The 18,210-nt window shown below is 42.2% G+C and overlaps 1 protein-coding gene across 2 annotated transcripts in view; it reads left to right on the plus strand.

The window, feature by feature from the left end:
* GRM7 (glutamate metabotropic receptor 7) overlaps positions 1-18,210 on the plus strand; it is a 585,198-nt gene that overhangs the window by 534,036 nt on the left and 32,952 nt on the right. The window contains exon 9 of one of the 2 annotated variants that reach the window (XM_007463706.1): positions 3,081-3,172. The exons of the other annotated variant lie outside the window; for it this stretch is intronic. Coding sequence (XP_007463768.1) covers positions 3,081-3,151 — 71 coding nt within the window. The 3' untranslated portion in view covers positions 3,152-3,172. The remainder of the gene's footprint in view (positions 1-3,080; positions 3,173-18,210) is intronic. 2 annotated transcript variants of the gene reach the window in all.

The raw sequence follows: 18,210 nt of genomic DNA on the forward strand, positions 1-18,210 counted from the left end.
TTCCTGCTTGCTGTGTTGTCTGCAAAGACAGCAGTAACCTGAGCTCAAAGAAGGCTGCCCAGGTAGAGGCCTCATCTTACTAACTCAAAAATCCAAGGATCTTATGACCTGTGTCAGTCACGACAGTTATTCCATTTGGAATTCATTCGCTGCCTTTCTCTTGAAAAAGTTTGGTTGGGTTTTGTCACTGTTGATGTGTTGGTGTCTACACAGAACAAAGAATAAACAGTTCAGGGGGAAAAAATGAAACCAGAAAGAGCCTTTGTCTTATAGCCAATCCAAAAGATTTTTAAAAATTATTTTAGTCCTTTTGGTTTTGTGTAGACACTCCGTAAAACTAATCGTCAGTAATTTGCTCAGGTATTTGCTGAATTGTAGGAGATTCATGTACCTCCAAACATGGGGGTTTCTGATGACCCAGCTCCCAGAGGTCCCTAAGAGGACTCAAAAGACCTTCTCTGCACCAAATCTGTCCAGTAGAATTTTCTGCAATGATGGAAATGTTCTCTGTTTGTGCTGTCCAGTATAGAAACCGCTGGTCACCTGTGGCAATTCAGAACTTGAACCATGGCTACTTAACTGATGAAATACAATTGAAACTTTTAGTTCATTTTAAATAAATACAAATAGCCATCCATGGCTGTGACTATTCCATTGGAGAGCACAGCCAGAGATCTTAAGAGCAAGGATTTCACTCTGGGACGCTCACTCTGAGCCCATATTTGAAATACCTCCCAAGGTTTTAGCAATGATGCTGATCTGGGACAAAGTCAACTGAATGGAATGAAATATTTGAGGTGAGACAAAAATGCAAACCTATAGCTATTTTAAACGATCCCTAAGGAGCCACTAATATGGAAATAGTGATATCATAGATAGCAATTATATCTGGAAAACCAGTCCTTAGTAATGCAAAAGTGAACGTATAAAAAGGACAATAGTGAAAAGTCAATTAATGAAAATAGACATGACTATTTTGATGAGAGAGAACATTATTTTTCTATTCTATTTAATACCAAATATAGCTCAAAGTATGTCAAATTTCCGCACTTTGGCAACAGAGACAAATTATTGGCTGAAATTAAACTGTCTGGTTAAAAAGAAACAAATAAAAGCACAGACCACGTACTTAAGAAAGGAATATGTCTTTCCAAAGGGGAAATTCTGTCTACTATTCTCTGAGGGAGTATATCTGGGAGAATGTTGAATTTATGGAATGAGCTACAAAGTTAATAATGGAACAGAAATGTGCCTTATTGTTTCTCTAAACACTCAGTCTCAATGTATTTCAGTCTTCAGTGTTTTCATTTTTAACAGCTCTGCTCCATCACTGCAGTTTGCCATCTGGTGCATGCTCGCTTCTGCTCATCCAATGGCACACGGCAACTACATGCCCACGTAAAGACGAATTTGCTTGTTGGCTTAATATGGGCAGAAATTAAAACTGCCCCTGCACTGCTTGATTTTTCCCCAAGAAGTTCAGTTTTCCTCTTAGGTTGCCTCTTCACTTCAAATTCCATTGTCTGAAAGAAAAACTTCTTTCTGCATGGATTCAACAAAAAGTAAATCTTCTCAAAAGTTTTAATGTATCTGTGTGTACTGTCACCATATTGGATAGTCAGGGTTGGGTGCAGCTCAGCTACTTACTGTATTTTTATGTATACAAACAATATTTCTGCTGCTAGAGGATCACAGGTGCCTGACCTAATGTGGATAGCTTTAGATCTGGCCACCATGATGCCTTCTCCACATTCCTTCTCTAAGAAGAAAGGCACCTCAAGCTCTGGTTCTCGCAGCTGTGTCCTGAATTTGGCACGTTTTCCCCAGCTTTCTATTGTTGACTCGGCAGATGTATGTTCGAGGCAAACTTTAAGATGCCAGATCAACAGGAGGACGTGGTTCTTGGTTTATCCGTGGCCACCAAGACCTTTTTCCCGTCGGATGAATAGTATTAACCGAGGCAGCACAGCTTTATTGGGATGGTGGGTAAGGACTGTCCCCTTCCTCACGTGCACTAGTCAGAACCAGAAGATGCTCTGCGAATTATCCTCTGGTCAGATGCTTTCCTGACCTGTAAAGGATTGCAGTGCACAGAGGATGAGCAGCCCTAAGCTACCAGGTTCTAAACTACCGTCCACTTTCTGAGCCAATGCCCCCAGGCAGTGCACTGCTCAAGTACCCTGGCCGGTTACAGATAATTTACTCTGGAACTGCCTAGCAATTAGAGATGGCAGGCAGGTGGACAGCGTGGGATACACCGCCTTTTTGGATATGGGGCCATATGACTGATAAACTGACCCTGAGAGAGAGGCTGGACACACACTGTGCAAAAGACTAGCTTAAGATAATGAGCATATTGCAATGAAGCACGTTTTAAAAGAATGACCATTTATACCTAAAATAAACAATCAAAAATAACATTTCTTAAATATACGTTGGTATTCTGGTGCTGTTTCTTCATTACCATTTTGCATATATTGTAAAGACAATATATAAATAAAAACTTGTGCTGTTCAATTAAACCCCCCAACTGCTAGAAAATGGACGAGGGCACCAAACCCTACACAAGTAACAATGCCTAGAAAATGCTGGAGCACACGCCTATGCCGTGTCAATTTGTTATGGTCTTTTGGTTTTCGTTTTGTTTTGTTTTGCTTCTTCATTTGTTTGGATCCCTGACATTCTCTACATTATTATGTTACTTGTTTCATCCTTCTGGACTAATCCTGCAGGTCAGCATGAATGGACTAGGCTGAGAAAAAATAGGATGGCAACAGGAAGAAAAAAATGCTCTGAGCAGATAGATACATTATTTGGGGGCTGGTTCCCTCACCTGCTCCAGTTCAAACAAGTAAAACCCAACTGCCTTAAACCAAGAGGCACCCCGTACTCCCATGTTCAGAGGTACCTGAATTGTGGTCTACTGGTCTTCCAAAGGCTACTGACCCCACTGAAAGAGTGCGCATAATGTCTGTGGTCTCTATCGCAGCCTCTTGTCCAAAAGGAAAGAAAAAAGAATAAAAAGGAATGTTGTGTGCACTTTTATTTTATACATACCTATATATTTACTTTTCCTGTAGACTGTATACCACCAGTAAGAAAGAGTGTACAAAAGGCTGTTACTTGGTACACTATCCCACCAACAGTATAGCTTTTGCCTGCTTTCCAAAAGGTAAGAAACAATCTACTTTTTATTTATTTGTGTGTTCTTGTCTCCCCTGGGAATTAGAAATGTTTCCATGAAAACTGTGCATGATTACCTAGAAATCCATGTATATGAAGAAACGTGTTTTTGAAGATGATATTTGCTAAGCATAGTGTAAAGGGCTGTTGTGGGTCACGGGCCTGGTTTATTCTCTGGAGAACATGTGAGTGGACTGGGCGCGTGCACATTTGTCTTTCCTGAACAAGTAGCCAATAATGGCAAAAGTGGTGCTGGTCAGCCTACTTTAAAACTCTCAGTGGTGAGAGATTATTTTTAAATGCATGTGTTCAGACTATGATTTGAGAAGGCAATGTGGAAAACTTGAAGGGAGAGAAGGAGGGTGTTTTATAAGCTTAGTAAATATGTTTGTTCTGGTTTATTCTTAAATTAAATACATCCCCAGAAATATATTCATTCAAAAAGCAATGAATGAATGACGCTACCATCTTAAACCCAAAATGGTCATGGTTCCTTCTTTGCGGCAAAGAAATACTAAAAGGTTTGCTGGCTGGGCTTGACAATGTGCTGAAGATGATTTGGGACTCATAATTCTGCCTTAGAGAAACACTGGAGCAACTTCACTGATTTGAGAAAGCAGGGAAAGGTTCAGTGAAAGACCTGAAGAGTCTAAAGATAAATTTCAACATTAGTCAAACCCAAGAATTACCAATAAATACCCAGGGTATTCAAACTAATACCTTAGAAGAAATGGTGACTCGTGTGACGTGTGAACGGGGGCATGGGAATGGGCTGCCATAAGAGTTGCTACTGACTCACCATTGATGCTTATATATCACTTTGAGCTCTCAACTAAAGGATATATGCTATGAAATAATAATAGCAGCAGTAGTAGTAATAGTAGCACCTCCCTGTTTCAGCCTAAGTGATATGACAGTATAGTGAAAAATAACACTTGCTTTGGCAAACATCCTTGTCCAGCTGGAGTCAGTGCATTTCAAACTGTGGGAAAACAAACAGTAGAAAACATGGAGTAGAGTTATTAAAATCATGGGGTGGCTTTGAAGAAAAGGCCCCCTTTTGTCTTCCTCTAAACCTCCTACTATACTTATAAAATCAATAGCGAGACTTCTCTCTAGAGAGATTCCACGAAAGATAGCAGAGAGGTCCTATCATGGGAGGGGGGAAATATCGCTTCATAATGTGGGCTAGTCTTCCTCTTTCCTAACATGGAACTTTTTACCAGATCATTTCTATGTTTCTTTCCATCTTTGTTTTTATAATGGTATTCTGAGTACAAATAATATCTATTTTTTTTTCTTTTTAATCCATTTAAGAACTGTAAGACAGGACAGGAGTACTTCCAAAGAGTAATTACATTTCCTGTTGATTTTACATGGATGCCAGCAACTCGGTCTTTAATTTCAGATGGATTGTTCACATAGCTATTTCCTTTTTCCATATCAACGCGATCTGTCCTCGTTTTTAAATAGGGCATCCTTTGGTCCCAGTGAATATATAACTGTATTCCAGTGAGATTTCAAGTTTTTGCAGGACAAGTGCTTGTCAAAACACTGCAGCTCATCACTTTAATAGTCCTTTTACATGAAACTGCCTGAGAATAAATGAGAAGGAAGTTTCCCTGGGTAAAAATGATAGATTTAATCTCAGTCCATTAAAAAATTTTCTCTAGCTCCATTCTCAGTTGGTGCCTTTTGGTTTAAAGAGTGCAAGATGAAAATGTTTTAAGTCAACCTTCCGGTTAAAAAGTACTTTTCGGATGTGCTGCTCAGAAATAAACCTTTTGCTAGGATTGTCTTGTTTCAAAGAGTTTGATTCGGTGCTCTCCTTTTCTGTCAATTTAAAAGTGGCTTCATACGTTAATGATAAACATCTTATATAGCTACTTAAAACTAACTGGGACCGGAAGTTTGCCGAAGTTACAGGTATTCAAAGAGGGGAGTGTACCACCACGTTCAGGTTACAGTGAGACTGGAAAGCTTGGGCGAACAGTGACAGAAGATATTTCATGTTCATCCAAATCCATTTCTGTGTGGTTGTTTTCAGGGCCATGAAACAGTAAAGAAAAATCTATAAATTCAAGAGTGCATTTTTGTACTGCTGTGCTAGTAAAAAAAAAAAAAAAAAGGCCACCATGCCCCAACAATGGCAGACGATAGTGAGCAAATCAAACATCTGATTTGGGGTGTTTAGAGGAAGCACGTTCAAATTCAGACAGAACAGAATTTGACCTGGTTCGAAAACGCATTCCATATAATGCCCATTCTATATAATGCCCTCTCCTTTGACAGATACAGTACGTCAGACATTAACTGACTCAGCACTGCCCGCATCTTTTGTCTGAATAGTTCTAAATTTTGAAATCCGGCAGTGTTATCGATCTAATGATATTTATTTTAAACTCCAATGAAGCAAAAAACAAACGAACAAAAACTCACACACACACACACACACACACACACACACACAGAAACCTCAACTAGTCTGGCATCATCACCAGATCAGGAAACAGGTTATGTTAGGAGGTAAATTTTCAGACCACAGGATGGTGGTTTTTCAGACTGGAGAACTCTGAGTTGAATTCAGCCTTGCAAATATGGGCAGTCCGGAGTCTTATTTTGTCCACGTATATTGTTCTAAGCAAGTACATTCGTTACGATATTATGGCCGTTTCACTAACATATTACATGGTGTTGTAAAAAAAAAAAAAAAAAAAAAAAGAATAATCTCTTGTTTCTTATAATTTCTATAACAGGGCTATCGCACATGTTTAATGTTTTCGGAACTGTGCAATCTAAGTTTTGGTAATGTGTTGCGACTACCCCTCGTCTTTGACGTTCAAGGCAATAACCCTGAGTTAACTGGAGACTCCCTCAGTTTAAATTCCATTTTAAAACACTCTGTAAGTACAGCTTAGCAAAGAATATCTGTTCCCTGACCTTGACACAGAATCACCTCAGAAATAAATGCAACTATCAATCTTGCAGGCATATGTCTTTCTGCCTGAGAGCTCTGTGAAGCACCAACATGTCTCTCATCACGGTTTGACCTCAGCATCCTGAAAAACCAATTAATATTTGCCCTCTCTGTTCTGCAACTTTGGTTCGACTTAAAGAATGGGATGAAAGTTCACATGGCTGGGATGTCTACTGGTTCTTAGCATCAAAGGAACGCACACATCATTCTCCAGGGTCCTGAAAACTATGTCAGCTTTTACATTTAAGCCTGGCACTGCACCATCTGGCCAGGATCTATGAAACACAAGAGTATTTTAAGTTGGGTCCATCAAAGAAACGTTTGTCAAGCACCGCTCCCCTGGGTCAGCCCTGAACTGCCTAGGAGTAGGGGGACAGAAGTGGACAGTACCCTCAGGGGACCCCAGATCTAATGGAGGACTCACAGGTAAGCAATTTTAATTCAGAGGGACAGGGGCTCTTAGGAGAGGCAGTAGCAGTGAGTTCCACGTGGAGAGCATCGCCCAGGGGGTTTTCTTTGAGCTGCTCTTAAAAGATGAAGGACTCCAGGCAATGGTAAAGAAAAGACCAGAGGCAGGAAACAAGTAAGCGCAAGGAAGCTTTTGTATTCAGACGAATGTGGTCTGTCCCGGGACTGGAAAGCAGTTCTGTGAGGCTGGAGAATTGTATTTGGAGGCAGACTGTTTCGGGGGATGACACGAGCCTGTGTACGGAGGGACCAAGTTGCCTTTATCTCTGTGCCGTGAGCGCAGGGCCTGCACATGGGTCTCAGAAAACGTCCGTGGCGTGAATGGAGTGTAATATACTTCACGTACCAGAGGCTCCTAGCCTCACCTGGGACGTCACAGGTGACAGTAAATATCTACTGAGTAATTATTTATTAATAATAAGAAAGTATCACGTCTACAGCCTCAGCAAGCGGAAGTGTAGTCTTCCAGATAAAATCTCTAAAGTCACAAAAAAGGCAGTGTTTGATCCTGATGTCACAGGGTTTCAAAACTATCTTTTATGGATAACTCTTAAAACGGATGGTCAGCGCTACACCTGCACTTGCGTAAATAACATCTCTTTTGAGGAGCTAACCCCATGGATGAAACCAGCAAAGTTTTTTGCCTATTTATTTCCTTTGATGGACTGCAGAGACCAGTTTTCAGTTACCTTTGGAAATGAATCCTAAGCTCTTCTAATTCGGTAAAAACAGAAACATAATAATCAGAAAAAACCATTACATTGATTAAGTGCATTTTCTCAGACACTGGCATTAAGGACAGATGTTGTGTTTTAGGCCCCCGGTTTCATTTGCGTTTGAAAAGAAAACAGCATGTGTCCTAAACCAAGGTCAGTTAATCTCTACAATCTTTCTTCCTCCCAACTACTGTGAATGAGCATCTTCCCAGGACTCAAGTGATGGTGACTCTGGTTTCTGCTACTAAAAGACATGTCTCAGCTCCGCAGATTTTTCTTTTCTTTTCTTTTCTTTTCGGCTGTACAGTGGAACTCGGATGCATTTTAAATCAGCTTTCTCTAGGAATCAAAGGTAATCATTACTTCTCTTTATAATCCACATGAATATTCTCATTATTTTTTTCTTTTCAAGTTTAAGATTAGTTTTGAATTCCTCTTATATCTCTGCCCTCTTTCAGAGTAACCTCTGGAGACCCCAGCTTGCTCAAAAAAGGACTGAGAAAATGACTCCAAAGCCTGTTCTTGCTGAGCTGACCCGAACACTTAGACGACATGGCAGCAGTCAGCCATCTCACATTCTGTAAGTTGTGGTCCAAGTATCGTTTATGACCGTGTGCATGCTGTTTTTTTCCCTCCGGCCAAGAATAAGAAAAACGGGACCAAGGTCCTAACCCTGGCTCTGATACCCTGGAGAGCATAAGCTTTATTTATCACCTCGTGGACTTCTGTGATCTTGAATAAGTCAAGTCCTATCTAACCTTCAGTTTCCTCTTGTGTAAAACAGGAGGAAGCTTTCCTTGATGAGATACCGTGGACATTGCATGGCGTCATGTACGTGAAAGCCTTCTTTTATAAAGGGCTGTGCATAGATATGGTAGCACTGTTAGTCCCTGATCATCTCTCTGTTTTATCGTAATTGGCTTTCCTTTTTCCTCTTCTTTCATGGTTACTTTTTTGTTTTGCCTACTATGAACCATCAGAGTTAGAAGGAATGACATCTAGTTTGCCTGTGAAGTCAGGAACCTCTTCTCTTAAGTACAGCAAGCTCTGTCTTTGAGATGGGTCACTGTGGTCTCTGATGCGTCATTAATAGTCTCGGGCTTGGTGAAACTGACAGAGAAGGCTATCAGTCACTCTGCAAGGCTGCTCTAGGACAGCTAGGCTCATACGTCCTGATATATGAACCACTCCCTGTGATTAACTTTGACAGGTTTACTCCAGGCCGACTGGTAAGCTGAAGTGCATTTTAAGTACAAATAATAATATGCTGGGTGTGTCTTGGGCGACGGAATAACAGCTGAGTGCAATAGAGTCCCTCAATCTTTGCTGGCGAAACACACTTAGTTTCCTTTCACGGCTGGGATATCACAACAAAATCAACTAACAAGATCTCTCAGATCTGAACTGATATTTTGAAGTTTGGTATTTCTCAGGCTTATATCAAACACAGCACTGACCCAGAGGGCCAAGCTCATTCATCTCAGTCTTCAAAGGACCTAGCATGGTGCTTCACAGCAATTTAATATTAATAACAACAATAATATCAATTATGATGATGGTTATAATTGCACCATATTATGCCCATCGCTATAGACTTACAAAGTGCTCAGCCACCCACTGAGACAGGTCTTACTGTCCCCACTTAACAGATAAGGAAACTGAGGCTCAGAACAGTGAAGCAACTTCCCAGTGACCCACACACCAACGGGTGGATGCCGGAACTTGGGTTTCCTGGCCAGAGTCCTTTCTAACAAACTTTTCTAAAATTGCATGCAGTAGGACAAAATGTTTCAGTCTACATAATCTATCTAATGAGCATTTACTGTTCTCATCAGTTGATTGTAGAGGTCTTCAACTTCCTGAAGATGAGAGAGGCCCTTCAGGGCAGAAATCATAATCTGTTTTCAGGAGTATTTTGGAATAAGATGCGCGCTCTCTCTCTCCCTCTCTCTCCCTCTCTCTCTCTTTCTTTTCTTAATGGTACTGTGAATGATAAGGCTATTTGATGTCATTTTACCTACTACCGGATTCTTTTGGTGGTCTGAAAAAATTAAAGACTATTGTTCCTACCTCAGAGAACATGGCTTTCTAGAGCTAGAAACGATTAACTCTTGAGAATGCATTGAAATCCACTGAATAACATACTTGGGCAGAGTGCAGCCTGTTCAGCACGAAAAACCACAAGTCATCATATTTTGATGACTCTAAGCAGATCTACCTCTGTATAAGGTGATCGAGTTGGGCGTGGGAACCTAAGCAAGCGAAATTAAACTCTGAAAAGGATCTGCTAGCATGAAAAAGATGCCACTTTCCCGGCACACAAAGGTGCAAAGCCAGTTCCCACCCCAGCTTTATCACCTGCTAGTTCTCTCTCGGCTTTTGCCACTGCAAAGCTCTACACAGAAGCTGGATGCCAGGGTCATTATCATCTATGTTAGCTGAAAATCTGATTAAGCTGGCCTCCTGCGGTTAGCACGAAAATCGCTAGATTTTCATTCTAGGAACTTAATTCCTCTTTCCCTCGTTTTTTTGTCATGTTTGCAAATTTCATTTGCATTTTAATTTCCCATGATTTGCCACAGTCCAGACTGAGACTTGAGCTGTTGTTTCCGTTCAGGTGAAAAGTCCAACCACAGCTGAGCATCTGTACTGGCATACAGTCAGGCAACTGGCCAAAGGCAAGTATCTTCTGCATCCTTTTGAGCATCCCGAGGAAGCTCTGCTACGCAGCCCGCCGATTAATTTAATGAATGATGGAAGAGGCTTTGTCCAATTTCTAGGACGATGTTTTCCCATGATACAGTCCAGACTGAGACTTGAGCTGTTGTTTCCGTTCAGGTGAAAAGTCCAACCACAGCTGAGCATCTGTACTGGCATACAGTCAGGCAACTGGCCAAAGGCAAGTATCTTCTGCATCCTTTTGAGCATCCCGAGGAAGCTCTGCTACGCAGCCCGCCGATTAATTTAATGAATGATGGAAGAGGCTTTGTCCAATTTCTAGGACGATGTTAGCCCAGGTGGTCCTTATCACATCCTAATACAATGTCCTCTCAATATTCCAAAATAAGGAGAAAGTACAGTAAAGGAGGCTTGAGATCTTGGCCTATTAGGACCTATCGAGGGGCTTTATTTGGGGAAACATCAATGGCATCAAGTGCGGGAGAGATCCCTACTGCGGAGTACCATGATCTATTACTGAGGAAGCCAGCTTCTCCCTCGGGGCTGGATTCTCAGTGTCTTCTGGATCAAGCAGCAGAGACAGCGGTATTAATGGGGCGCCTACCGAACTCCCGTATAAAGCAAAAGAAATGACAGAAGGGAAGCAGCATATAGGGGGCTATTATTCATGCCAAGCAGGCAAAATACTGACTCTTTGGAAAAGATCATCTCTGTGCCTCAGTTTCCTCATCTGTAACATATAACTTCAAATGACAGTGATAAGGACTAAATAAAAGTAAAGCACCAAGAACAGAGTTGACACAATAGCCGTTCAAACGTAAGCCATTAGTGTTATTCTGTCACCTAAAATTAACTGGATTTTTCTGTCTGTCTTTCCTCTAGGAAAGAACTTGGAGAATCCAATCTGATCTTCCATGTGATCTCTTGTAACCATTCTCTTTCTGTACCCCACGCAATAAAGTTCGAGAATGTCAAGTAATCCATGTGCCCCTGATTTTTGTCTTGAAAAACCTGCCGGATTTTCAGATTGAAATATCAATCCATCTCCTCTCTTGTCAAGCTATTTAGTATTGGTCACTTTTGGAGCAACGGTGCCTTAAAGCCAAAATTTCACTGCACTATCAGAGGAGCTACCTGGGAAATGACATTCAAACACACGTGTAGCTTCATTTCATAGCACAGCACCTATTTCCTGACTTTGGGCATAAATAAATTCAACACAGTCGCCATTGTGGCGATGTTTACATTGTTATTACTACCGGTTAGTCCCAGATATTTAAGAAAATACCAAGGACCAATTTAAATAACCTAGTTATGGCAGAAAATTTGCCAGTATGAAATCTGAAATGCATTTTCGTTTATACTTCTATCTAATTTAAATCTTTCCTTCCCTAACCTGGTGCTCATCGAGATGTCACCTGTATTTAAAAATCTTCCTCAGGGATTCTGATGCACATCCAGGTTCGGGAGCTTTTCTTTTTTAATCCTTTCTGCTAATCGACACCTGCAATATGGCGTCGGTGTAATGGCGATATGCGATGGTGATACCTACACAGCAGAGGGTCTTCCAGAATATTAAAAAGACTCATTAAAAAAAAATTATTTAGGTTTATCACACCAGCAGCATCTACCATGCACCCAGGAAGTCATCTCTAGCCGTCTGCTAGAACAGTAAGAAGCTATTTCAAGGACTTCTCTCAAGAGACTCTTCCAGGCTGGTACTGCAGACTAAATAAAGATGAAGGTAATTGACTGAAGCTCTGTTATTGGAGCGGAAAACACAGCACCATCTTCCTTTAAGGCTGAATCTCCATGACAACACCAGATAAGAAGCTGGGTTAATAGTTTTCTTTCCTGCACTTAGTGGGTCACAGGTCACAGCCTCTGTGGGCAAAGTGAGTTGATACAGTCCTTAGGCAATCATTTCAAGCTGCTCAGCAGGGCAACTCTGATTTTGTTTAGCCGGGGAAGTCCTCAAAGAGATTATTTTCAAACTTTTGTTGATGCTTCTCATGCCTTCCCGCCCAATCAGGAAGTGAAAAGTGTCAGAATAACCACTGTTTCGGTTACCACTGCTGTTAAAAATTCACTGTGATCTTATGAAGAGTCAGCCTAAATGCTAAATCCTACTTTGCCTTGTTCTACATTGTGATGTGAGCACACTGCTTACTCTCTGTGCATCAGTCTTCTCATCTTCAAAATGGGTATAATATTATAACTACCTGGTAGGGTTGTTATTAGGATTAAATTAGTTCATATGTTTAACACAATGCTTGGTTCATAATATAATGGTCAGTAATTAGCTGACATTCTTATTATGAGTATCACCAACTGATCAATAGCTGCGCAGTTCCTACAGTAGCCACTAGCCACATGTGGCTATTTAAATTTAAATTCGAATTAAATGAAATTAAAATTTTGTTCTTCAGTTGCACTGGCCACATTCCAAATGCTCAATGGGGGCACATAACCCAGTGCCTACCCTACTGGACAGCAAAGATACCGAACGTTGAAATTATCACAGAAAGTTCTACTGGACAGCTGAGCCTAGGGAAAATAAAAAGGAGGGTAAGAACTTCCTTTAGAGGAGAGATATGTTTTGTTCTCAGCAATCTCCACTGATTGTGAAAACAGTCTCCGGGCTCTCTCTGGGAGCAGTGGGGTCCATTTCTTTGGTAGCATCTAGTCAAGAGTAGTTTACACGGTGGAGTGTGCAATCAATATTGTTAACAACAACCAAAAAAAGCTGTTTTCCAGAAATGGTTCTCTCTCAGTTGAAACAGTTCTCCATTCCTTTCATATACTATTAAGATTGCTCTGTATTGATTCTAAATTGCACGGTTGCACACAATTCTTGAAAAGCATGCCAGGTGGCAACTCTGTAGTCATCACATGTCTTATAGTAGAACCCTGTAGCTAGTAGAGAGGATGATTTTCTTAATCGCCACCCAAGGGGAAGCGATGTGCATGTCTGCTTGTCATACCAATGTTGCTCAGCAACAGAAAAACCAAGTTAAATATTCAAAGATGTGAACACGGGCCTCTGCTCCATCTCAAGAGGCATGTTTCTGGCACTTCTCATCTGTGAATGGTCAACTGTGGAATTCTAACATCGGCTGGAAAATTTAGTCCTTTTGCTTAGAGTTAAATTGACATATCGTATTTGTCCTATAGGCCTGATTAGTCCCTGATATGATTGCCTGGCAGGTGCTTTGCGAATGTTTGAGAGTGAGGGAAAAGTACAGGCTCAAAGCAAAAGGTGTCTATCACTTCCAGCAAGCAAAAGTTTTATCTGGATCATGAACAGTTAGTGATGTTATACATCATCTAAAGGAATCTCTGCTAGCGATTTATATTTTGGGAGAACTTTTACTCTAAAACTAGCAGGGGAGGGGCTTCCCTGGTGGCACAGTGGTTGAGAGTCCGCCTGCCGATGCAGGGGATGCGGGGTCCGTGCCCCGGTCTGGGAAGATGCCACATGCCGCGGAGCGGCTGGGCCCGTGAGCCGTGGCCGCTGAGCCTGCGCGTCCGGAGCCTGTGCTCCGCAACGGGAGAGGCCACAACAGTGAGAGGCCCGCGTACCGCAAAAAAAAAAAAAAAACCTAGCAGGGGAAGTTGGGAACGAGAAGCAGTGTAATATACTTAACCCCAGACCAGCTCTATCAAACTGGTTGAACACGTTACATCTCCAGAGAAACCTCCCCCAGCGTCTCCAATTCTCATTCCAGAACTGAAACTATAAAAGGGCTGCATAGGCAGAGGGAAAGCAAAAGCTCTCTCTTCCTATTTTTGAATTTTCTAACTAAAACAAAACCACTGATCACATTGATTACTAAATATTGTCAACAGAAGAGTATCGATGAGTCTATGTTCCAGAAATGGAGAAGATTATTTTTAAAAATCCACACGATTTTTAAAAATTACACCAACAACTAACAGTTACAAGCAGCTCGCCCTTATATAGCATTTCAACATTTCGTAGTTTGGTTTTATCATGTGCTCACACATACGGCATCTCATTTCGTCTTCAGGGCATCAAGATGAGGCAGGTGGCATCATCCTCATCTACGGATGTACAAACTACGGCTCAGGGGATGACGAAAATCGGCCAAGGTGTTAATGATGGAAATAGCTTTAGAAGTCATTCTGACCCCGTTATACCCCAGCACCCCTTCGTTAAAGAGGTGCAATATCTTGGGACTGACAAGTTCATCTCTAAGCCAAGGAGAGAGAGAGAGACAGAGAGAGAGAGAGAGAGAGGGAAAAAAACCCCCTCATTACAGAAGATTCAGATTATAGTGCAATCTGGAAAAAAATTTTTTTGTGTTTCCTATAGATAATCACCAGCAATGAGTAGCCACTGGGCCACCTTATCTACGGAAAGGTAAACGGCTCAGCCAGAATGGAGAATAAAGATGGATGGCTGTAGAAGGAGGAGTGAATTATTAATACCAGATAACAACTTACGCTGTTTATCTCCCCAAGGCCAGGAGGCTGGCACCAAGGGAGATGCGTGCACTGCGTGTGATGGGACAGGATTCTGCCTTACACGTTTTTAGCTCGTGCCTTCCGACACGGTTACCGCGTGGGTTGTAAAGACGCTGCATAAGTCCAGTTTAAATCCAGGCATCTTATGTTTAATCAAACGGCCTTGTGAAGCTGATTAAAGAGATTAAATCAAGCCTGAAAAGAAAGGGAGAAGTTTACTCTTTTTTCAACAACGAGTCTTGTTTCTAATGCAGCCTGATCAAAACCACCCCATGTGATTTACGGAGTGCTTACGGCTGTCAGGGTCTGGGCGTATAAAGCTGAGACAGAGCAAGTTGCCACTCCTCCAGGAGTTTATGTCATCCACAGGACAAGGGAGAATGACTAACCCTACCAGACCTGATACACGGACGCATGATAGAGGTATGTGAAGAGGGCTCAAAGTAGCCCTTTGCTCTCATTGAGTGACAAGTGGACATTCTCACTGTGGCTTAAAGGATGAGGCAACGTGGGAGAGGGGGCTGCAGACAAAGGGATGGGAAAGGAAAATGACGAAGTGCATGAAATGGTGGCAACACTATGAGCGGCGCCGGGTAGCAGATCTTGAGTATTATCCGTGCACCCACCGCTATTCCAAATACTTAACATGTATTAGCTCATTTAACCGTACTAACCTCATCAGATATGCATCATTAGGTCCACTGTACAGATAAAGGAAGGCACAGAGATTTTAAGTAACTTCCCCAATGTCATACAGCTAGTAAGTAGAGAACTTTGGATAGAAGCTCAGCCATCGGGGCCCGGAGGCCATGCTTCTGACCAATTCAGTGCTTTCCAGTGATAGGTACGTGGTGTGTTTAAGGAAGGTCCATTTTCCAGTTTAGCTAGACTGCAGGGCTTCTCCACCATGGCACTGGTAACATTTGGGAACTGGACAGTTCTCTGTGGCAGGGGGCTGTCCGGGGCATTGTATGTAGAAGGTTTAGCAGCATCCCTGGCCTCTGCCCACTAGATGCCTGTGGCACCTCCATCCTGCAGATGTGGGATGATCAGAGCCATCTCTTCACATTGCCAGATGTTCTCTGGGGGCACAGCTGCCCCAGTTAAGAATCAGTGGACAAGCACATAATGTGTGAGGCTGGAGAGCGGCAGAAAAATATATTAGAACTCAAGTGTGAATATTCTCCCGTTCTATCCTGAAAGCTGTGACAATGCATCCTGTAGAAAGAAAGGTGCCAGCTGGGGTTTAATAACTGACGAGCAGCAGAGAAGATAACTTGCGGAAGCAGCAGGGCAGGAGGTCCTGGGAGAGACAGAACAGACTTCTGAGTTCTCAGTTCTGGAACAGGATGTGCTCGCAGACTTTATAAAGTATATGTTCAAAAATCCTAAAGCTAAAGATAGCAAAGGATAATCTACAAGAACAGAGGAAAAGTTCAGGCAGCCATTTCACCCACTGGTCCCTGAAATGCATCCAATCTCTGACCTGAAAGCTCAGAACTCAAAGTTTCATTTTAGGTAAGAGAGCTTCTGGATATGGGAAAAAACTAACTACCCAGTTTTCTTAAGAAGCTCCAATGTCAGAATCCATGTCACTGTGTAATAAGTGTGAACACAGTTATGGTTCTGTCAACTTCAGATAGGGCATTTCTGCAGAAATATTTACTGGACACTTGGCCACCGTGGGAAAAAATGGAAATATTCTCTCCCCAGGTCTCTATATGGACACAATCTCAAGCCAAGGGGGTATGTGTTCAGAGCGGCAAAAAGACCTATGCACCTTCTAAATATTCTACAATAAACATATGAGTTTTGTAAAACAAAAGGTGGTTTTAAAATGATCTAATTCAGAACTCTGCCTCAGGTGGTAAATAATCATCCATCTAATTATATAATTCCATCCATTCCTCAAGCACTCTTCTGTTACCTGTTTTGGCTTCTAGTGAGTTCTCCTTTGTGTCATTGGGAAGGATCAGAAAGACATTTTCTTAGCACTCTTTACAAGGCTGCCGTGACCATTTTGAACCTAGTGCAGCTGCAGGCCTCTAACGAACTTCATAGTTTCAAAGATGGGATTCTTCTGGGAAAAATAACTTGACTGAAGAAAAAGTATCTGATCTCAGAGAAAAGCCAACAATGCATCTCTGACAGAAAGGCAGCCTAGGGTCAGAGCCAAGGGCTTTGGAATCAGCCAGGGCGTAACTTTGAGACAAACAGCTTCCCATCCCAGCTGCCTCATCTGACAGCACGGGCATTTGAATAACTTCATTAAACAGGTTCTTTCAAGATTGCGTGAGGTGGCCCAAGCTGAGGTCCCAGGATGTGGTCAGATGTATGGCCGACATTCAGTAAGGGGTATCCCTTCCAAGCCAGCATATCAGGGAATCACTCAGGACTGTGAGAGATGAAACCAGCCTTGCAATCTCTTGGAGATGCTTCTTGTGTTCAGATAAGGAATTATCTGCCTTCTATGAGAGCACATCCCAGTCACTTTGTGAACCTCTCACAACTCAAGGCAGAAACCTGCCCCCCACAATCCATCTCACTTTGGTCTCGACGATAGGCTGTAATTGTAGGATCGAAGCCTCTCGATATCAGTTCTCCTGAGAATAACCTCAGACCCTCGGCTTGCACTGTCCCGGGAAAAATGTGTATTAGAGAACGCTGTCTCTTCAACAACTTTGTTTAAAAAAAGATTCTCAAACAGAATGGCAAAGTCTAGCTCAGGCACTGGACTAACGATTGGAAATTTTAAACAGCTGGAGCTTTTTCAAGCTTTCCAGTTTGTCTTTGATGAAGAATCCTAATTTTTTGATTCTTCTTAAATAGTAAAGAGATTTAGTCATAAATATCCTGTAATATGTGCTTTGTTCCTTTTATTCGGAGGCAAGTTGCAATTTCTGATTAAACGGTATAAATTATCACACAGCAGCCACCCTATGGGAAGAACAGCTACCAAGAACTTCAGTTTCTGTACTGATGAAAGGCACGTAAAGACATCGAAACCCAAACATCTGCCAAGCATTGTTGGGAAAACGGGACACTGAGCAATGTCTTGTGACATTTTACGGACAGCAAACAGCTGGCGTCAATGTAAGTAGTTTTGAGACGTCAGGAAGAAATTCGGATCATAGGATTAGGGGATCAGTCCTCATCTCAGGAAGGCTTCTTCCTTCCCTTCAAAAGTGAAAACACTTTCTTCTCCAAGACAGATGTTAACAGAACAGAAATCAAGCAACCAGAAAGTGCAATGGATAAAATCCCAAGAGGGCAGTGAAAATGAAGCATCCCCTCCAAGCCCCGCCTTTCCTCCAGGGAACAGGAGTATGAAATTGTTTAGACTATCTGGGGACTTTGCTCTCAGGCGTGGACTGGGTACCAGCAGCAGCCCGAGATGCGCCTGCGACCGTGCAGTTGTGCGGGGCTTGGGCAGAGCAACAGAGGGGACCTTTGCTGGCATGCTGCCCAGCCTCGCCCAAAAGATCCTTTTCCTTCTCAACGCCATTGCTTCTCCTTGGCCATTGGAGGCCTCGGTCTAGGCGCTCATGCAGAAGACACACGTAGTTGTGTCTGTTTCGTGCCATCCCTTCTGGCCTCAGTGAAAGTTGGAGGAGGAGTGTAATTGAACCAGTGGTAGGAGCTGCACTCAGAACATATGCCCTCTTCGTCTAAAGAGTGGATGGGGAGTGAACAGGAATG

This window comes from Lipotes vexillifer, unplaced genomic scaffold (assembly GCF_000442215.2).
Source record: "Lipotes vexillifer unplaced genomic scaffold, Lipotes_vexillifer_v1.1 scaffold1387, whole genome shotgun sequence".
Taxonomy (NCBI): domain Eukaryota; kingdom Metazoa; phylum Chordata; class Mammalia; order Artiodactyla; family Lipotidae; genus Lipotes; species Lipotes vexillifer.